The 23,022-nt window shown below is 40.3% G+C and overlaps 1 protein-coding gene across 6 annotated transcripts in view; it reads left to right on the top strand.

Annotated features, from left to right (window-relative positions):
• Window positions 1–22,051, top strand: part of atp8b2 (ATPase phospholipid transporting 8B2) — a 117,936-nt gene extending 95,885 nt beyond the window's left edge. For 5 of the 6 annotated variants that reach the window (XM_062029897.1, XM_062029898.1, XM_062029899.1 and 2 more), the window contains 4 exons: window positions 7,659–7,904; window positions 8,003–8,141; window positions 15,865–15,995; window positions 21,342–22,051. In XM_062029897.1, the coding sequence (XP_061885881.1) occupies window positions 7,659–7,904; window positions 8,003–8,141; window positions 15,865–15,995; window positions 21,342–21,785 (960 nt within the window). In that variant the 3' untranslated portion in view covers window positions 21,786–22,051. The remainder of the gene's footprint in view (window positions 1–7,658; window positions 7,905–8,002; window positions 8,142–15,864; window positions 15,996–21,341) is intronic. The other variant, XR_009822184.1, reaches the window with a different exon arrangement.
• Window positions 22,052–23,022: the final 971 nt, after the last annotated feature.

Below are 23,022 nucleotides of genomic sequence, written 5' to 3'. Positions count from 1 at the left end.
GTCTATACATTTAGAGTGATGCGATAATCAAACGCTCTAGAAGTCTAGAATGAAAGAGTATATAAGAGAATTGACAGAGTGTGTGTACCTTCAGTGCTGAATGCTGAGCAGAGGCAGAGTTTGGAGTGTCTTCTTTAGCTTGCTTTCCATTTGTAGGTACTCACTGTCCACTGTGTCCAGGAACTTGGAATATGTTTTCGTGCCATTTGCCGTTTGACGCCCGCTACCATGCTAATTAGCTGCCTGAAAGCGGGTGACCCCACTGTAGAAATAGCCTGCATGTCTTCTACCACATACGCTGCAATGGCTCTATCAATGTTGTCCTGGATAGCAGTCCCTCCGTTAAAATCCTTAGGTGGAGGTGGAGGTGAAGTGACATCGGAGTCTGTGTTTCTCTTTACTAGCTTCGTCGAAGCATGTTGCTTTTGTAGCTGATTCACCAGATTTGAATTGCTGTATTGGGCCGTAGACTTACATTTAACTAAAATGTTCTTTTCTTTGTGCTCGACAAAAGATAAGTAGTGAGAATACCTCCATGTTAAGAAACTCGGCTTCGGCTCCGCCATGATATCTTGTTAGTAAACACAGATATGCCCCCCCCCCCGCCCCACACACACCCAAACACAGCTCGCCTCTTCTCTTCCTTGTGACACAGGAAGAATCAGAAGGACGACACCGCAGCTCTCCAATAAAACACACTCAGTTCTTCTCAGTTTCGAGCCGATACTATATACAAAAATAACGTAAAATAACGCAGTAACGCATCATGTAGTAACGGTAATTGAGTTACTGAATATAAAAAATAACGTGTTAGACTACTAGTTACTGCCGAAAATAACGGCGTTACTTTGTTACGCGTTAGTCCCAACACTAAAGGTTAGTAAGGCATTGACTCATTTGGAATTTTTAGTTAAGAAGAAAAAAAAGAGAATGATTCACTGTAGGTAGCAAAACTGTCAATTCTCAATACCCTTGTTTTTTTTTAAACTCAAAAACATGTGTCTGACTTTGTTTACAAGGTCTTAACAGCGTGTGCAAACCTTAAAGTTGCGTGTATTATTAGTGGACACATTGCTTGTGATCTACTAAGACTGCGGTTTGTCTTAGAAGACCTTTGGCCTCTCGTCCAGGTAGGCTTTATCAGTTCCATTGCATATGGAATCACCCACGTTAGCATTTAATTCCATATGGAATGCTAACGTGGTTGATTCCAACTATTTTGGACTGGCAGTGGTCGATCTGCCACACAATACCTCAATGCCAACAAGGGGAAATTACACTTCAACGACTGTCGTTGGCATCGACAGTGGGATTGCGGGTTTGCATCTCAACGGTTATTTTTCTCACTACAATAGGACGGAAACATTCTTGCCCAGGCACACTCTCCTGGTGTCAGAGTATAAATAATTGGGGTTTTGGCACCAGCCGCTAGACTAGATTTGACCAATCTAAGTCTATGAGCATGAACTGATGAAGCGGACATGGATGAGAGGCGAAACGTCTTCAAAGACAAACCAAACAGTCCAGTTGCAACCGATTGAATGCCCCGAAAAATATTTTTATGAGGTTTTTGCATCTACTATATACTATTCCCATTAAGACGCTCCACATTTATGGCATCATATGCTCCAACAGCCCAACCTGTACTGTTTTTTTATGTTGTGGAATATGCAGCACACACATATAATGTGTACCGCCTTTTTGGGCCGAAAGAGAAGTGCGATCTATAGAACAGAACCTATTTTCAGCACACCAAAGGTTCACTCTTATGGGGGCACTTGTGTTGTGACTGTATGTCTGGAATGATCTGGAGGCATATTGCAATAATAATAATAATAATAATAGTACTGTGACGTTTTTTCTCCTATATGAAAAAAACAAACACCATTAAAAAAAACGTAACCAAACACCAAAATTAATCAATTTAATTTGTTTTAATCAGTCCCTCAAGTCCTACAACAGTTGTAAAATTATAAAATAATATTGCTGAATAGACGAAAAGGTTTTTATTTTATTTCTAAGAGTCCAAATATGATCACACACACAGATAGAGAATTCTCTGTCCATCGTCTGTCTTTGCAACGCGATGGCCTCCTTTCTCACAGCTATGGTATTTTTAGCCTTAAGTACTTTCTAACCAGTGTTTTTTAACCATAGGGCATTAGAGGGCCGCCAATAAATATCTGTTTCTCAATTGTGGTCCGTATTGGCAACAGCGGTACTCAGCTGTAATGCACTTTTCCACCACTTGTGGCAGTATTGACAATCTGAAAGAAACTGAAGAAGTATGGAGATAAAGTCACAAGGAAGTTTCTTAAACGCAACAATTATGACTAATATGGTAAAACTGTATTTTCATTTATGTAAGAAAAATATGTGTTAATATTATTGTTTATTATTAATTTAGTTGAAAAGTATTTATTTTAGCACTGCATAATTTTATTTAAATATATTTCCAGTTTTGAATGAGTCCCTTCTTTTACAGTTTGTTTGATTAGTATTTTTTTGTAATCAGCCTGACCAACACACATGTTTTAATATCACTTGACAAGGTTTATCCTGTTAAACTGTAAGTAGGTTGGATATTATAACTCAATAGAATTAAAATCAAGAGTGACATTTCAAATTCAGTGTTAAGGGTCATATAGAAGGGTTTTTTTCCCTAAATTTAAAACACTTCCTTGTTGTTTACATAACATGTAATGGTGTTTTTTTTGGTCAAACCTTTGCATGGATTATGTTTTACAGACCCTTTTCAAACCGCCTTCTGACCCTTTCTTCAGGATGTATCGTTTTGTGGGCGGTCTAATTTACGTGCCTCCACTTAGTAGGCGTCTTCTCCACGTTAACCATGTTGTAGTTTTTAGAGCGTACATATGGATCTACTGACAGATATAAGTTCGAACTGTACGCTCATCTGTATTAGAAATGGCAACAGCAGAGGATACACGTGCATGTACGAACCAGTCTGCCCCACAACAAGAGGATAGAAAAGGAGAAGGAGCTTATTGACTACAATTGCAGACTTACGCAAAGCACTTTGGGTAAATTTTCGACTGATGTGACGATTGGCAAATTCCAAATGCTCATTTGGCGGAAGTATGAAAGAGGGAAATAATGTTTTACAATATCTCTGCAATACCTCCATGGTTGGATTTAAATGTTTTCAGACTTATGAAGATCCCAATTCAAACGCACCATCCAACGCATTTTATGAATGATGCTGCAATTGGAGGGTAGGCTCGGCTTACATGGCTTCATCTCTGGTTTATTTTCTGATAAGAAAATGTGCAAATTCAGCAATTTTTGTTTAACATTGAAATCAAACAGAAAATACATTTCAGCGGACACATATTAATATCGGCAGCACGGTGGTAAAGGGGTTAGTGCGTGTACCTCACAATACGAGGGTCCTGGGTTCGATCCCCATCTGTGTGGAGTTTGCATGTTCTCCCAGTGACTGCGTGGCTTCCCTCCCCTCCGGGTACTCCGGCTTCCTCCGGGGTGGCGTGGCTCGGTTGGTACAGCGGCCGTGCCAGCAACTTGAGGGTTGCAGGTTCCATCCACGTCACTGCCGTTGTGTCCTTAGGCAAGAAACTTTACCTCCCTGCACCCAGTGCCACCCAAACTGGTTTAAATGTAACTTAGATCAGTCTTTTTCAACCACTGGTGTGCCGTGAAATACAGTCTGGTGTGCCGTGGGAGATTATGTAATTTCACTTTATTGGGTTAAAAAATATTTTTTGCACACCAGTAACTATAATCATTGAAGCTTAGGCATGGCTATGCAGAAGGAAACTAAAACTTAACCGGCTGCAAAGTAAACAAAACACAAAATGCTGGACGACAGCAAAGACTTACAGCGTGTGGAGCAGAGACGGCGTCCACAAAGTACACCCGTACATGACATGACAATCAACAATGTCCCCACAAAGAAGGATAGCGTCCGCACTACTTAGATCAGGGGTGTGCAAAGTGCGGCCCGAGGGCCATTTGCGGCCCGCAGCTAATTGTTTACCGGCCCGCCACACATTCTGGAAATACTATTGTAAAAATAAAAAAGAACATTAAAAAAAGTGGAATGAGGTGAAATCTAACGAGAAAAAGTTGCAATGTTGACACAAAAGCTGCCATGCAGACTGTTTTTTTTTTCTTTTGTCTTTCTTTATTTTTCTTTTTTTGCCATTGCTCAAAAAAAAAAAAAAAGACAAAAAATCCATGTTATAATGAATTATTTTCAGGGCTCCAATTACTTCAAATATTTCACTTTAAAATGTTTTATGTGGTAAATACTGCATATATTGTGTAGTAGCCATATAAAAACATCAAAGTTTTCTTTGACAAACAAAATAATTGTTCCAGCATAAAATCGACAGCTATATCTGAAGTTGATCTCGTAATTTAAGTGTTGAAAGTAAAAGAAAAACCTAATAAAAATGTATCACTTTATGAGTGGGGCACCTTTTGGATCCCAAATATATTTAGTGATTTTTTATTTATCTTTTCACTGTGATTATTCAAAAATATGAAATAATAATAATAATCAATGGTGTCCTGCATTATTGATCTTTTAGGGCTCTAATTACTAAATACTGCATATTTCAGTTTTAAAAAAAACTAAGTTGTTTTTGACAGAAAAGCCATAAAACATTTTTTTTAATTTGTATTACTTTATATCAACTTGAAGTTGATATAGAGATTTACTGTAAGCGTTAAATAATTAAAAAATAATAATAATCTGACTTATTTTTAACATTTTAATGACTGAGACCCTTTATGGTCCCCGGGACCCCTAATGGTAAAATAAATAAAAAATCCATATATTTTGTTATGGTTTGAAAATGAAAAATACCAAAATGGCCCTCACATGCTTTAATTTTTCCGTGTGCGGCCCTCAGTGGAAAAAGTTTGGACACCCCTGACTTAGACAGTCTCGATTGCGAAAACAAGGCAGATGCGGAGAATAGCGCTCAGGGAAGAAATGAAACTGCAACAGGAAAATACCAACAAAACAGGAAAAAACACCAAAATCGGAGCGCAGGACAAGGACTAAAACACTACACACAGGAAAACACCAAAAAACTCAAAATAAGTCACGGCATGATGTGACAGGTCGTGACAGTACACCTACTTTGAGACAAGAGCTATATTGATGCATGCTTGGTTATGCTTTAAATTAATACCCAACAATTGTGAGAACGACTTTTTACTGTCAATATCGACTACTGAGTTTCGTTTTTTTATGATTTCTGCTGGTGGTGTACCTCAGGAGTTTTTCAATGAAAAATATGTGCCTTGGCTCATAAAAGGTTGAAAAACACTGACTTAGATAATGGCTTTCACTATGTAAAGCGCTTTGAGTCACTACAGAAAAGGGCTATAGAAATATAATTCACTTCACTCCCCCTCCCAAAGACATGCACCTGGGAATAAGTTGATTGGCAACACTAAATTGGCCCTAGTGTGTGAATGTTGTCTGTCTATCTTTGTTGGCCCTGTGATGAGTTGGCGACTTGTCCAGGGTGTACCTCGCCTTCCGCCCGAGTGCATCTGGGATAGGCTCCAGCACCCCCTGTGACCCCGAAAGGGACAAGCGATAGAAAACGGATGGTTGAACGCAGGGGCGTCACTAGCTTTTAAGGACAGGGGGGGCTTAGCCCTCAGGAGATGCACAGGATGCGAGCGAACGTAGCGCACGAGCACAAAACTTCACTGGGTTTTTCTTGTATATATATATACATATTAAGTCTTTCATTAATATATATATGTATATATATATATATATATATATATATATATATATATATATATATATATATATATATATATATATATATATATATGAAAGACTTAAAGGTATTCTAGAGGATGTTGTGGATCATATTGACTATTGGTCCTCCTAATTGTCAATCATTCTGGTGATGTTATGTAAGGACATATATATAAAACAAATGGCTTATCGATAAGCCATTTTTTATTTATTTATTTATTACAACGCCAAAATAGGCCTAACAACGCCAATGGTTGTAGTTCTGTAGCACTTTGAGCTTTGGAATCAAATGTAAAGTAGATTACAAATACAATCTATTATATAAATAAATTGTTTATATATATATATATATATATACACTACCGTTCAAAAGTTTGGGGTCACATTGAAATGTCCTTATTTTTCAATGAAGATAACTTTAAACTAGTCTTAACTTTAAAGAAATACACTCTATACATTGCTAATGTGGTAAATGACTATTCTAGCTGCAAATGTCTGGTTTTTGGTGCAATATCTACATAGATGTATAGAGGCCCATTTCCAGAAACTATCACTCCAGTGTTCCAATGGTACAATGTGTTTGCTCATTGGCTCAGAAGGCTAATTGATGATTAGAAAACCCTTGTGCAATCATGTTCACACATCTGAAAACAGTTTAGCTTGTTACAGAAGCTACAAAACTGACCTTCCTTTGAGCAGATTGAGTTTCTGGAGCATCACATTTGTGGGGTCAATTAAAGGCTCAAAATGGCCAGAAAAAGAGAACTTTCATCTGAAATGCGACAATCTATTCTTGTTCTTAGAAATGAAGGCTATTCCACAAAATTGTTTGGGTGACCCCAAACTTTTGAACGGTAGTGTATATATATATATATATATATATATATATATATATATATATATATATATATATATATATATATATATATATACTGTATATATGTCCTTACGTAACATCACCAGAATGATTGACAATTAGGAGGACCAATAGTCAGGAGTGCTTATTATTATTATCTACTGATGATAGTCATACGTGAATGAGCTCAGCTCCTGTTCTCCTCCATGTGTAAAGTGAGAAACACAGCTGATGCTCCTGAAGGAAGTAACCCCAAAGATAGCAAATGGTAAAAAAGAGCGCAAATTTAACTTTATAAATAACCAGGACCTTCATGATGCATTTCAGGCTAACTAGCTAACTAAATAGCAGCTTTGTTTTAGAGCGGGAATGTAACTTTTGCCTGCAAAACAACAAATGTACGACGTGCACAGATGCTGTCTTTAGTGTGATAGACAGGTTTTTATTTGTCAAACACAGATCTGGTGTAAAGTGGAGCTAATACATTTTACTACAGGCAGCGATGAATACTTACTTTCTTGAAAAATTTTCTTATGTCCATTTTGCATCCGTTCACGTCCTTGTTCCGCAGCGCTGTGTGCTTCTAAGCTGCACACCTGCAGGACTGCAAGCAAGGTCGCAGAGAAAATGTGGACTGGATTTTGAGTGATGTGGGCATTTTCTATATGAACAAGTGGAATGGATTGGATACTGACGCACTAAAGGGGCTCTCTACCTTACGCTATGAAGTGAGGGGACACTGAGTGAATAATGACAGGTTATATGATTATTTATTTAAACTCATATTCGGGCAACTTTATAATGAATATATCGGCATGTATTTGTAAAAAAAAGAAAATAAAATAAAAAATATCACCAAATTATTTAGGGGGGCTTAAGAATATATTTCAGGGGGGCTAGAGCCCCCCTAAACTAGGCCTAACAACGCCAATGGTTGAACGGAATATTAATATCCATTTTGTTATCATTTCACCCTCACCTCACTGGTCCTAATTTGTGTGTCTTTTTGTTTTGCATCCCCTTGTATTTCAGGACGTTTCTGATCAAAAGAGTCTGGAGTATCCAAAGCTCTATGAGCCTGGCCAACTCAACCTGCTCTTCAACAAGAGAGAGTTCTTAATCTGCGTCGCCCAGGGTTTCTACACATCAATGGTGCTGTTTTTTGTCCCTTACGCCACCATGTCCGGCGCCACGCAGAGCAGCGGGCAGCCCCTCGCCGACTACCAGACCTTTGCTGTCACCACGGCAACAGCCCTGGTCATTGTTGTCAGTGTACAGGTAAGCCAGAACGGCGTGACATTTCCGTGCAGCTGTCACGAGGCTATATTTGATTCGGCCATCGTGGGTTAACCATGCAGTGTGTGTACTTTTTATAGGTCGCGCTTGACACAGCCTACTGGACCATCATCAACCACATCTTTTTGTGGGGATCCTTGGGTTTCTACTTCATCATCATGTTTGGTCTGGACAGTCAGAGGCTCTTTGCAGTGTCGCCCAACTACTTCCATTTTGTAGGTCGGTCTTATTTGTTACTAATGGTTTTTAATTGTTTCGTAAATGCTCAAGAGGATACATAAAAGTGGAACTGCTCTTATTTTTGGAAGTTTACCTATCATTCACAATGCTTGTGCAAGGCAAGAACACATATGTTTTTTTAATGCATTCCAGGTTGTAAAATATGGCCAGTATACGAACATCGCAGCTAATAGGAGTGTACTATAAAGCCCTCTAAAAGAAACGCCAACAATACTGCATTCACATCTTCTGACCTGAATATTAACCAAGTATTAGCAATATTGTTAAAGGCCTACTGAAATTAGATTTTCTTATTTAAACGGGGATAGCAGGTCCATTCTATGTGTCATACTTGATCATTTCGCGATATTGCCATATTTTTGCTGAAAGGATTTAGTAGAGAACATCGACGATAAAGTTCGCAACTTTTGGTCGCTGATAAAAAAGCCTTGCCTGTACAGGAAGTAGCGTGACGTCACAGGTTGTGGAGCTCCTCACATCTGCACATTGTTTACAATCATGGCCACCAGCAGCGAGAGCGATTCAGACCGAGAAAGCGACGATTTCCCCATTAATTTGAGCGAGGATGAAAGATTTGTGGATGAGGAAAGTGAGAGTGAAGGATTAGAGGGCAGTGGAAGCGATTCAGATAGGGAAGATGCTGTGAGAGGCGGGTGGGACCTGATATTCAGCTGGGAATGACTAAAACAGTAAATAAACACAAGACATATATATACTCTATTAGCCACAACACAACCAGGCTTATATTTAATATGCCACAAATTAATCCCGCATAACAAACACCTCCCCCCTCCCGTCCATATAACCCGCCAATACAAATCAAACACCCGCACAGCACACTCAATCCCACAGCCCAAAGTACCGTTCACCTCCGCAAAGTTCGTACAGCACATATATTTCCCCAAAGTCCCCAAAGTTACGTACGTGACATGCACATAGCGGCACGCACATACGGGCAAGCGATCAAATGTTTGGAAGCAGCAGCTGCGTACTCACGGTACCGCGTGTCCTCCTGGTAAGAGTCTCTGTTGTCCCAGTTCTCCACAGGCCAATGGTAAAGCTTGACTGTCATCTTTCGGGAATGTAAACAATGAAACACCGGCTACGTGTTTGTGTTGCTGCAGCCGGCCGCTAATACACCGCTTCCCACCTACAACAGCTTTCTTCTTTGCTGTCTCCATTGTTCATTAAACAAATTGCAAAAGATTCACAAACGTAGATGTCCAGAATACTGTGGAATTTTGCGATGAAAACAGACGACTCAATAGCTGGCCACAATGGTGTCCCAAAATGTCCACTACAATCCGTGACGTCACGCGCAAACGTCATCATACCGAGACATTTTCAGCAGGATATTTCTCGGGAAATTTAAGATTGCACTTTACTAATCTAACCCGGCCGTATTGGCATGTGTTGCAATGTTAAGATTTCATCATTGATATATAAACTATCAGACTGCGTGGTCGGTAGTAGTGGGTTTCAGTAGGCCTTTAATATACAGTACAGGCCAAAAGTTTGGACACACCTTCTCATTCAATGCGTTTTCTTTATTTTCATGACTATTTACATTGTAGATTGTCACCGAGCCATACCCGGTCAGCGGAGAAATCAGCGGTACTCACTTTTTTAACCAACAAAGAAGCAGAGCAAAACGTTGATTAGGTGGCAGATATGCATTTGCAAAGCCATTTTCAAGAAGGATATTTTAAAGAGAAACTACATCTTGTGAAACGAGGTCGGCCGACCCGGAAACCAGTTAAGCTTTTCGGCGGTGAAATGGTTTGCCTGACACTTCCACTCGAATCAACCATTTACGAGCGGTACCAATGGCTTTACAAATTGTGAGTTTGAATATATTTTTTCACATTCAATATGTTTTTTACAATTATTTTAGTTATGACTAGAGACGTCCGATAATATCGGACTGCCGATATTATCGGCCGATAAATGCTTTAAAATGTAATATCGGAAATTATCGGTATCGGTTTCAAAAAGTATAATTTATGACTTTTTAAAACGCCGCTGTGTACACGGACGTAGGGAGAAGTACAGAGCGCCAATAAACCTTAAAGGCACTGCCTTTGCGTGCCGGCCCAATCACATAATATCTACGGCTTTTCACACACACAAGTGAATGCAAGCATACTTGGTCAACAGCCATACAGGTCACACTGAGGGTGACCGTATAAACAACTTTAACACTGTTACAAATATGTGCCACACTGTGAACCCACACCAAACAAGAATGACAAACACATTTCAGGAGAACATCCGCACCGTAACACAACATAAACACAACAGAATAAATACCCAGAACCCCTTGCAGCACTAACTCTTCCGGGACGCTACAATTGAATTGAATTGGGTTGAAGCGGAAGTATTCGGAAACCATTGTATCCCAATACAAACAACTCTGTTTTCATCGCAAAATTCCACAGTATTCTGGACATCTGTGTTGGTGAATCTTTTGCAATTTGTTCAATTAACAATGGAGACTGCAAAGAAGAAAGCTGTAGGTGGGATCGGTGTATTAGCGGCTGGCTGTAGCAACACAACCAGGAGGACTTTGAGTTGGATAACAGACGCGCTACCGTGACTACAGCTTTGGCTTCCAAACATTTGATCGCTTGCCCGTACGTGCGTGTCGCTATGTGCATGTCACGTACGTAACTTTGGGGAAATATATGTTTCTTGCCGACTCTGATGGTGGCTGGGGTGTCGTCGAAAGCTACAACGTCTGCCGCAGCGCCGCTGTCCTCACCTTGACTTCCTCCGTCTCTGGGCCGCCGACCATCGTAGTGAAGTCCTTCGTCGCGCCGTCGATCGCTGTAACGCAGGTGAGCACGGGTGTTGATGAGCAGATGAGGGCTGGCGTAGGTGGAGAGCTAATGTTTTTAGCATAGCTCTGTCGAGGTCCCGTAGCTAAGTTAGCTTCAATGGCGTCGTTAGCAACAGCATTGCTAGGCTTCGCCAGGCGGTACAGCATTAACCGTGTGATTACAGGTCCAGGGTTTAATAGTAATAATAGTATTGTTGATCTTCTGTCTATCCTTCCAGTCAGGGGCTTATTTCGTCTGTTTCTATATACAGTTAAGCACGATTCTATCACGTTAGCTCCGTAGCTAAAGTGCTTCGCCGATGTATTGTCGTGGAGATAAAAGTCACTGTGAATGTCCATTTCGCGTTCTCGACTCTCATTTTCAAGAGGATATAGTATCCGAGGTGGTTTAAAATACAAATCCGTGATCCACAATAGAAAAAGGAGAAAGTGTGGGATCCAATGAACTTTTGTACCTCAGTTACGGTCAGAGCGAAAAAAGATACATCCTGCACTGTACTCTAATCCTTCACTCTCACGTTCCTCATCCACGAATCTTTCATCCTGGCTCAAATTAATGGGGTAATCGTCGCTTTCTCGGTCCGAATCGCTCTCGCTGCATTGTAAACAATGGGGAAATGTGAGGAGCCCTTCAACCTGCGACATCACGCTACTTCCGGTACAGGCAGGGCTTTTTTATCAGCGACCAAAACTTTATCGTCGATGTTCTCTACTAAATCCTTTCAGCAAAAATATGGCAATATCGCGAAATGATCAAATATGACACAGAATGGATCTGCTATCCCCATTTAAATAAGAACATTTCATTTCAGTAGGCCTTTAATGCATCCAGTGGGGCATCACAACAAAATTAGGCATAATAATGTGTTAATTCCACGACTGTACATATCGGTATCGGTTGATATCGGTATCTGTAATTAAGAGTTGGACAATATCGGAATATCGGATATCTGCAAAAAAGCCATTATCGGACATCTCTAGTTATGACAGTACCACATCCGATGCGGGTTTATTGATTTTTAAATGCGCCAAAAAATAACCCGTTTTGTACACTAGTGACAAATTGAGGTGATTCAATGCCCAGAGACCCCAGACTGTTGAACAACTTAAGCTGTCCATCAAGCAAGAATGGGAAAGAATTCCACCTGAAAAGCTTCAAAAATTGGTCTCCTCAGTTCCCAAACATTTACTGAGTGTTGTTAAAAGGAAAGGCCATGAAACACCGTTGTAAAAATGTGTTGCTGCCATTAAATTCCAAGTTAATGATCGTTTGCAAAAAAAAAAAATGTTTCTCAGTTCGAACATTAAGTATCTTGTCTTTGCAGTCTATTCAATTGAATATAAGTTGAAAATGATTTGCAAATCATTGTATTCTGTGTTTATTTACGATTTACACAACGTGCCAACTTTACTGGTTGTGGATTTTGTACATAGTGCATCAATCATCTCCAGTTTTAGGATCCTCTAGCGGTGATTTGCATCCAAATCACTTTTTTTTTTTTTAGATTTTAGATCGATTCACAATTTTTGAAAGTCGATTTAAAAAAATGAAATGTTTTATAAGAATCTTTTTGTGGATTAAAAATATTGCACTATTTTTGATATAACTATTACTATTGATACTGTAATTTCTGGTTTTATTTTCTAGTTCAGTATTGTATTTGTTTGATAAACAACATTCTGGGATTCTTGTGAATAACATTTTTAAATAAATGTTGAGGCCAGAAGTATAAGCCAAAATGAGCTTTTGAAACCTGTTTTGAAAAAGTGTTATTATAATTTATATGCCAAATATTACAGTATATTACAAGAATTGTGTTGAAACAAGAATACATTCTGAATCGAATCGTCACCCCAAGAATCGGAATTGAATCGAATCGTGAGGTGCCCAAAGAGTCCCACCTTCACTATCTTCCACCTCTCATCCGTGTACTTGGATTCTATACTTAGATATGTTCAAGGCCAAGTTGTTTCGTTCTCTTTTCCAGGCAACCGCTTTGAACTCTGTAGTTAAGCGACAATTTGCTTGGCTTGCAGGCAGCTATTGGTTATTGTCATTTCAACCAATCCGTTCTTCACGTCAGTCTCGGTTCTAGCGGAAGGTAGCAGCAGCAAGCGATCCTGTTTCTGTGGTCCAGCTGTGGGGTCAAGAAAACTGTAAAATAGTCTCAAAAGTTGGTTGTTTGTGCACAGTTCAGCAGTAATTAACAGGAAGTGAAAAAATAGTCTATTAAAACCATATTGGCTCTCAAACTTGAGTGCTGTTTGGTTATCAGAGTAGGAAGTGAAGTATTTGCATCGAATCAGATTTAATATAATATAAAAGTGTCCTCTAAAGTAGTCATATCCCGATACCAATATTTTGGTAGTTGCCGGTTCCAAAATGTATTTCGATACTTTTCGATACTTTTTCTAAATAAAGGGGACCACAAAAAATTGCATTATTGGCTTTATATTAACAAAAAGTCTTAGGGTACATTAAACATATGTTTCTTATTGTAATTGTGTCCTTAAGTAAAATAGTGAACATACAAAGGCTCCTAATTTAGTCTGCTGACATATGCAGTAACATATTGTCATTTTCCATTCTATAATTTTGTCAACATTATTAAGGACAAGTGGTAGAAAATGAATTATTAATCCAGTTGTTTATTTGCTGTTAATATCTGCTTACTTTCTTTTTTAACATGTTCTATCTACACTTCTGTTAAAATGTAATAATCACTTATTCTTCTGTTGTTTGGATACTTAACATTAGTTTTGGATGATACCACAAATGTAGGTGTCAATCCGATACCAAGTAGTTACAGGATCGTACATTGGTCATATTCAAAGTCCTCATGTGTCCAGGGACATATTTCCTGAGTTTATAAACATAATATACATTTAAAAACAACAAAAAAAGATTTTGTGATCGATTAGCTAGTGGTTAGAGTGTCCGGCCTGAGATCGGTAGGTCGTGAGTTCAAACCCCGGCCGAGTCATACCAAAGACTATTAAAACAGGACCCATTACCTCCCTGCTTGGCACTCAGCATCAAGGGTTGGAATTGGGGGTTAAATCACCAAAAAGTATTCCCGGGCGCGGCCACGACTGCTGCTCACTGCTCCCCTCACCTCCCAGGGGGTGAGGGTGATGGGTCAAATGCAGAGGATAATCTCACCACACCTAGTGTGTGTGTGACTATCATTGGTACTTTTTTTTAGATACGCTCCTGTACTTGGTATCATTACAGTGGGTGTTAGGTGTAGATCCACCAATGGCGTTTGTTTACATTGTCAGCATGTTTAGCTATTCCTCGTCCTGCAGGGATGATACTTGTAAGAAACTTACTTTATTTGTCGCAATGGAGACGAGGATTAGTGATTTAGAAGTAGCTAAAACACTGCCGACTGCGGCTGATCTTTAGCCGCTAGCTAGCTAGCCATGTCTGAAAGCACCTCTTCCTGAGGGTGTTTCAGTGTTATAACTACACCTTTATAGTTAGTTTTTAAGCCAAAATGCGTCCATTCTACACGCTGTGTCTCCTTGTAAGTACTCCGAGACGTTGACGCAGGGGCGGCGGGGTGGTTGACCGGTACTTTTTAGTTAAAGTTAAAGTACCAATGATTGTCACACACACACTAGGTGTGGTGAAATGTGTCCTCTGCATTCGACCCATCCCCTTGTTCACCCCCTGGGAGGTGAGGGGAGCAGTGAGCAGCAGTCGTGGCCACGCCTGGGAATCATTTTTGGTGATTTAACCCCCAATTCCAACCCTTGATGCTGAGTGCCAAGCAGGAAGGTAATGGGTCCCATTGTTATAGTCTTTGGTATTACTCGGCCGGGGTTTGAACTCAAAACCTACCGATCTCAGGGCAGACACTCTAACCACTAGGCCACTTAGAGGCGGTATAGTACCGAATATGATTCATTAGTATCGCGGTACCATACCAATACCGGTATACCGTACAACCCTACTCTAAAGTTCAACATTCCAAAAGACATTTGAAGTTCAACTTACATTTTCTGGAGAAATATAGGATAGGATAGGATAGGATAGGATAGGATAGGATAGGACTTTATTGTCATTGCACAAGTACAACGAAACTATGTTTTCAGCACAAACCCGTTCAAGATTAGACAGTGTACAGGGTTGCAGAACAGGAACGCTGATGGGTCGCCATGAGGCGCCCCGTAAAAGGTGGGAAAAAGGTAAAACGCTGGAAGAAGATGAATAAAAAAATGCAATCTAGACTGGGCTCCTAAGGGGGCCTAGTCTGGAGTGGGGAAAAACCTCCATGCCATGCACACATAAACATGTTACATTTAATCACGACAACTCGCAACAGAAGGGCGGGGAGTTGGGGCCCTGGAGGTCGACTGCTGCTATGAAGCGCTGCCAGCCGTCCATCACCCCGCGGGGAAACAAGCGGTGGTGAAGGCGTGGGGTGGGGGAGGGGTGGTGTGTGTGTGTATGTGCCCATTGTCTTAGGTGTGATGATGTAATGTTCATAGGCTGGGGCCGTTCTGCATGCAAGCAAAAGTTGGACTCCAGGTGTCGTTGAGGAGGGAGGGAGGTCAAAAGCGTCCATCATTGAGGTGTCCTCGGGGGTGTTTTCAGAACAGCCTGTTCCTGTTGTTCACAGCGTCAAGGCCATTAGAGGGAGTCAAATCGTAGATTAGGATGTTTGTTTTCCGCGAGCAGACATTACAATGACTTGTCTGTTCTATTCGTCCATGCAGGCCCTCATATTCAATTGTTCCTTTTCAGCGCTCAAAGTCAAAACCGTCATCACACCAACAAAGGGGGGCTGACGAAGGTGCCATGGGAAACGCCATATTGTACTAACGTGTTTCTTGTGTGTATGTTTTTGAACGCAGGCAGTGCTCAGAGCACACTGTTGCAGCCGGTGGTGTGGTCAACTCTTGCGCTGGCAACAGCAATCTGTGTAATTCCAGTTTTGGCGTTGCGCTTCCTCAAATCGGACCTCAAACCTCAGCTCTCAGACACGGTGAGGACAAACACGCAAAGCACTATCGTGTCCATCTGCCTCCTTGCAAGCTTCACTGATCCATCGCCTCGATCATTTTTCCAACTGGCCTCAGTAGATGATTAACTGTGTTGTAGTGGGCGGATACGTACATACTGTGCCTGTGTGATGGCTGCTAATATTGATTTAATCTGTGAGCTCTAATGACAGAAGTGACTTTTATTGCAGCTTCCTCATGCGTGTCCTCTTTCGTCACTGTGTCTTCGACAAAGATGGTGTAGTCAACTGAAGCCAGATGAAGATGAAGTTCCTCATTTCTTTGTTTGTTTTGAGGTTGTTGTTTTTTTTAGTTTCTCTCAAGTTGCAGGCAAGGACTTTAATTGTAGCATTTAAAAATAAGGGTTCCCTTATTATATTGCAGTGCTTCTCAATTATTTCTGTTACGCCCCCCCAGAAAGAAGATAATATTTTGTGCGCCCCCCACTCTTTGCTGCGACTATAAATGTGTCTATAATAGAGATGTCCGATAATAGCTTTTTTGCCGATATCCGATATTCCGATATTGTCCAACTCTTAATTACCGATTCCGATATCAACCGATACCGATACATACAGTCGTGGAATTAACACATTATTATGCCTAATTTTCTTGTGATGCCCCCCTGGATGCATTAAACAATGTAACAAGGTTTTCCAAAATAAATCAACTCAAGTTATGGAAAAAAATGCCAACATGGCACTGCCATATTTATTATTGAAGTCACAAAGTGCATTATTTTTTAAACATGCCTCAAAACAGCAGCTTGGAATTTGGGACATGCTCTCCCTGAGAGAGCATGAGAGGGTTGAGGTGGGCGGGGTTGGGGGGGCGGGGTTTAGGTGTGGGGGGGGGGTGTATATTGTAGCGTCCCGGAAGAGTTAGTGCTGCAAGGGGTTCTGGGTATTTGTTCTGTTGTGTTTATGTTGTGTTACGGTGCGGATGTGTTTGTCATTCTTGTTTGGTGTGGGTTCACAGTGTGGCGCATATTTGTAACAGTGTCAAAGTTGTTTATACGTCCACCCTCAGTGTGACCTGTATGGCTGTTGACCAAGGATGCCTTGCATTCACTTGTGTGTGTGAAAAGCCGTAGATATTATGTGACTAGGCCGGCACGCAAAGGCAGTGCCTTTAAGGTTTATTGGTGATCTGTACTTCCCCCTACGTCCGTGTACACAGCAGCGTTTTAAAAAGTCATACATTTTACTTTTTGAAACCGATACCGCTAATTTTGAAACCGATACCGATAATTTCCGATATTACATTTTAAAGCATTTATCGGCCGATAATATCGGAAGTCCGATATTATCGGACATCCCTAGTCTATAAAATTGTTAAAGTACACTTCTCCATAACATTATATCCTTATAATATCAAAGACAGCAAAAAAGAAAGAAATATACAGTCGTGGTCAAAAGTTTACATACACTTGTAAAGAACATAATGTCATGGCTGTCTTGAGTTTCCAATAATTTCTACAACTCTAATTTTTTTGTGATAGAGTGATTGGAGCACATACTTGTTGGTCACAAAAAAAACATTCATGAAGTTTGGTTCTTTTATGAATTTATTATGGGTCTACTGAAAATGTGACCAAATCTGCTGGGTCAAAAGTATACATACAGCAATGTTAATATTTGGTTACATGTCCCTTGGCAAGTTTCACTGCAATAAGGCGCTTTTGGTAGCCATCCACAAGCTTCTGGTTGAATTTTTGACCACTCCTCTTGACAAAATTGGTGCAGTTCAGCTAAATTTGTTGGTTTTCTGACATTGACTTGTTTCTTCAGCATTGTCCACACGTTTAATAGATAGATAGTATTTTATTGATTCCTTCAGGAGAGTTCCCTCAGGAAAATTAAAATTCCAGCAGCAGTGTACAGAGTTGAGATTGAATTTAAAAAGTAAAAAGTAAATAATGGGGGTATAAATGGAAACAAAATAGAAAAATATTACAATAAGAATAAAAATAAACAGCAACAATGAGAATAAAAATATAACCGTAAAATAAGAATACAACCAGAGAAACTAGACAGTAGTGACCATGTAATGAAAAAGTATTGCATTGTTATTGTTTTGCATCCCCTGTCATCCCCAAGAGAGGAGTAGTACAGTCTAATGGCGTGTGGGACAAAGGAGTTTTTGAGTCTATTAGTCCTGCACTTGGGATGAAGCAGTCTAGCACTGAACAGGCTCCTCTGGCTACTGATAACGGTATGCAGAGAGTGACTGGTATCATCCAGGAGGCTCACTAGTTTTTCCACAGTCCTCTTCTCTGCCACCGTCACCAGTGAGTCCAGTTTTATTCCGATCGTAGAACCGGCCCGCCTGATCAGTTTCTCCAGTCCGGAGCTGTCCTTCTTAGATGTACTCCCCCCCCCCAGCACACTACGATGTAGTACAGAACACTGGCAACCACAGACTGGTAGTACATCCACAAGAGTTTTTTATAAATGTTTGAAGGAGCGCAGCTTCCTCAGGAAGTATAGCCTGCTCTGTCCTTTCCTGTACAAGTGGTCCGTGTTAACAGTCCAGTCCAACTTATTGTCCACCCACACCCCGAGGTACTTGAATGAGTCCACGGTCTGTACCTTGACGCCTTACCAAAGTCAGGACCATTGTAAAACCTTAATTCTAGCCTGATTTAGCCATTCCTTTACTACTTTTGATGTGTGTTTGGGGTCATTGTCCTGTTGGAACACCCAACTGCGCCCAAGAACCAACCTCCGGGCTGACTGAATGGGGAGGTAATCTTCCTTTTCCATTGTCCCATATACCAGTTCCAATGGCAGCAAAACAGGCCCAGAGCATAATACTACCACCACCATGCTTGACGGTAGGGCCCAGAGCATAATACTACCACCACCATGCTTGACGGTAGGAATGGTGTTCCTGGGATTAAAGGCCTCACCTTTTCTCCTCCAAACATATTTCTGGGTATTGTGGCCATACAGCCCATTTTTTGTTTCATCTTACATCACATGGACAAAGATAAGACCTTCTGGAGGAAAGTTCTGTGGTCAGATGAAACACAAATTGAGCTGTTGTGAAACTTGCCAAGGGACATGTAACCAAATATTAATAATGCTGTATGTAAACTTTTGACCCAGCAGATTTGGTCACATTTTCAGTAGACCCATGATAAATTCATAAAAGAACCAAACTTCATGAATGTTTTTGGTGACCAACAAGTATGTGCTCCAATCACTCTATCACAAAAAAATAAGAGTTGTAGAAATTATTGGAAACTTAAGCCATTACATTATGTTCTTTACAAGTGTATGTAAACTTTTGACCACAACTGTAGATTAATTTACAACAAAGAATAATTTAATTATTGTTGTTGTTTAGTCTGTAACAGAAAGGATTTAAAATATCAATTTGGCTGAAAAAAAATCCTTATTTAAAGGCCTACTGAAATGATTTTTTTTATTTAAACGGGGATAGCAGATCCATTTTATGTGTCATACTTGATCATTTCGCGATATTGCCATATTTTTGCTGAAAGGATTTAGTAGAGAACATCGACGATAAAGTTCGCAACTTTTGGTCGCTGATAAAAAAAGCCTTGCCTGTACCGGAAGTAGCGTAACGTCACAGGCTGAAGGGCTCCTCACTTTTCCCCATTGTTTACACCAGCAGCGAGAGCGATTCGGACCGAGAAAGCGACGATTACCCCATTAATTTGACCGAGGATGAAAGATTTGTGGATGAGGTACGTGAGAGTGAATGACTAGAGTGCAGTGCAGGACGTATCTTTTTTCGCTCTGACCGTAACTTAGGTTAAAGGGCTCATTGGATTCCACACTTTCTCCTTTTTTTATTGTGGATCACGGATTTGTATTTTAAACCACCTCGGATACTATATCCTCTTGAAAATGAGAGTCGAGAACGCGAAATGGACATTTACAGTGACTTTTATCTCCACGACAATACATCGGCGAAGCACTTTAGCTATGGAGCTAACGTGATAGCATCGGGCTTAACTGCAGATAGAAACAAAAGAAATAAACCCCTAACTGGAAGGATAGACAGAAGATCAACAATACTATTAAACCATGGACATGTAACTACACGGTTAATGCTTTCCAGCTTGGCGAAGCTTAACAATGCTGTTGCTAACGACGCCATTGAAGCTAACTTAGCTACGGGACCTCACAGAGCTATGCTAAAAACATTAGCTATCCACCTACGCCAGCCAGCCCTCATCTGCTCATCGACACCCGTGCTCACCTGCGTTCCAGCGATCGACGGAGCGACGAAGGACGTCACCCGATCATCCATGCGGTCGGCGGCTAGCGTCGGATAGCGTGTCTGCTATCCAAGTCAAAGTCCTCCTGGTTGTGTTGCTGCAGCCCGCCGCTAATACACCGATCCCACCTACAGCTTTCTTCTTTGCAGTCTTCATTGTTCATTAAACAAATTGCAAAAGATTCACCAACACAGATGTCCAGAGTACTGTGGAATTTTGAGATGAAAACAGAGCTTTTTGTATTAGATACAATGATGTCCGAATACTTCCGTTTCAACGATTGACGTCACGTGCATACGTCATCATACATAGACATTTTCAACCGGAAGTTTCGCGGGAAATTTAAAATTGCACTTTATAAGTTAACCCGGCCATATTGGCATGTGTTGCAATGTTAAGATTTCATCATTGATATATAAACTATCAGACTGCGTGGTCGGTAGTAGTGGGTTTCAGTAGGCCTTTAAAAGGGCTTGTCCATTTGATACTGAAAAATAAAATAATCTCAATAAATAATGACACAAATCGAATTGAGCACAATGTATAAAACACTTCAACCTACAAATCAAAAATTTATAAAACAGTTTGTGCTGTCAGGATTAATGACAACAATGAGCACGTTTTGTAGTGGTTTTAAACATGATACTGATAAAGCATGTTCCCAGAGGTCACACTTTTTAGAGGCAGTATAGTACCGAATACGATTCATTAGTATCGCGTTACTATACTAATACCGGCATACCGTACAACCCTAGTAGGTAAGGAAAGTTGGTTATGCAGAATAGGGCCCCTTTAAGTTTTTTGTAGTCGTAGCAACCTTATTAATAACAAGGTAAAAACATCCATGACACTTCTGCTCTTATTGTAAAATGGTGCCATGTTGATATGTGAAGAGACAGTCAGTGACTCCCCTATGAATACATTTCAGTAGCTTGGAAAAAGCAATGTGACTAAAGCGGAAAACCAAACAAACTGTGGTGGGGTTAAAGAAAAGAATGTCACATTATTTATGTTTAGTTGATCAGTTATTTTTAGTCTGGCCTAAGCCACATGAAAGTCTTTCTGGTTTCATCTCCAGGTCCGCTACGCTCAGCTGGTACTTCAAAAGAAGAGGAGACCAGCAGGCAGCAGCGTGGCATCTACCTGGTGCAAGGCTTGCAGCACCTGGGAGGACCGCCAGCATGCAAAAGGCGGCTCCCGGAGGTCCGGCTATGCCTTCTCGCACCAAGAGGGCTTTGGAGAGCTGATCACCTCAGGAAAGAACATGGCCAGCTTTGCCCCCAAACACAGCTCCAGCTGGGTGGATACTCTCCTCAGGAAGAAACGTGGTCACGGTTCCACCGGTGCTTTGGGGGAGTGCACTCCAGCGGTCTCACATCGGTCTCCTGTTACTGGGTCTTTGCAGGATTCTCCCATCCGGGAGGAAAGAGCCAAACAGGAGAGACTTCAACGGAAGCTTCCAGAACAGAGAAGTCTGCAGGGGTCATCCTCTGTTACCAAAGAAACCATCCAAACTACGTGAAAAAGCGTTACTTCTGTGGCGCATTGGAGTGTTTCCTAGTCCTAACGTGCAGCGACGTCCAAATGCTCCAAACACTCCAGTATGGAAGTAGAATTGTCTCACATCAACTTATATACATCAATATGATATTAATACATATGCATATATTAATAAATATACAAATGTGATATATTAATAAATAAATAATTTGTATAAATAAACGCGGATTTGTAAATATATTTTTGAGATTTGAAAATATAAACAAATAAAATGTGTAATGTTAAAAATGTGACATACAAATATATCAATAATTTGTATAAATAAATGTGTATTAGTAAATATATTTTTGAGATTTGAATATGAATATGCGTGATTTTGTATTTGTATTTGTATTGAATTTGCATATGTGGATCGCTTTTTTGCTTTTGTGTTCGATGAGACATTCCTCCAACAAACCAGATGCACAAATAAATGTGGAGTTACACACTCCCCTGAACAACCAGCAGAGGGCACTGCAGCCAGAGCGGTCTGGGTCACAGAGCATTATATGCATTATATGCAAAATGCCCGGGGTTCTCTGCACAAAACCAATCCGCGTTTTTACAGAGAACGCACAACAGGCCTGAGCTAGCTAATGTTAGCGTTGTATTAGCTAATGCTAATTCATCCAGTTAATCTGAAAGACCATGCTAGCTGCTTATTTTATTGCATCAATGCCGTTTAATGACCTTGTCCCGATGTAGATACTGATCTCTTATCAGTGCAATGTGTGTCAAATCATCCCAAAAGTCATGACGTAAAATTGACCATCCCTAGTGTGCCTCTGCTTGGCTCACCAGTGTCTGACCATGTCTGTGACCCAGACCGCTCTGGCTGCAGTGCCCTCTGCTGGTTGTACAGGGGAGTGTGTGACTCCACATTTATTTGGTTTGTGGTAGGAATGTCTCATCGACACAAAAGCAAAAAAGCGATCCACATATGCAAATTCAATACAAATACAAATACAAAATCAAGTATATTTATATTCAAATCTCAAAAATATGTTTACAAATAAACGTTTATTCGTACACATTCTTGATTTGTTTTTATGTCACATTTTTAATTCATAAAAAATATATTTACAAATACGCGTTTATTTATACAAATGATTTATTTATTTGTATATCACATTTGTATTTGTATTTGTATATTTATTAATATATGCATATGTATTAATATATGCATATGCATTAATATCACATTGATATATATAAGTTGA

The sequence above is a fragment of the Entelurus aequoreus genome, linkage group LG20, assembly GCF_033978785.1.
Source record: "Entelurus aequoreus isolate RoL-2023_Sb linkage group LG20, RoL_Eaeq_v1.1, whole genome shotgun sequence".
NCBI classification, from domain to species: domain Eukaryota; kingdom Metazoa; phylum Chordata; class Actinopteri; order Syngnathiformes; family Syngnathidae; genus Entelurus; species Entelurus aequoreus.
This window is presented reverse-complemented; position numbering and strand designations above follow the sequence as displayed.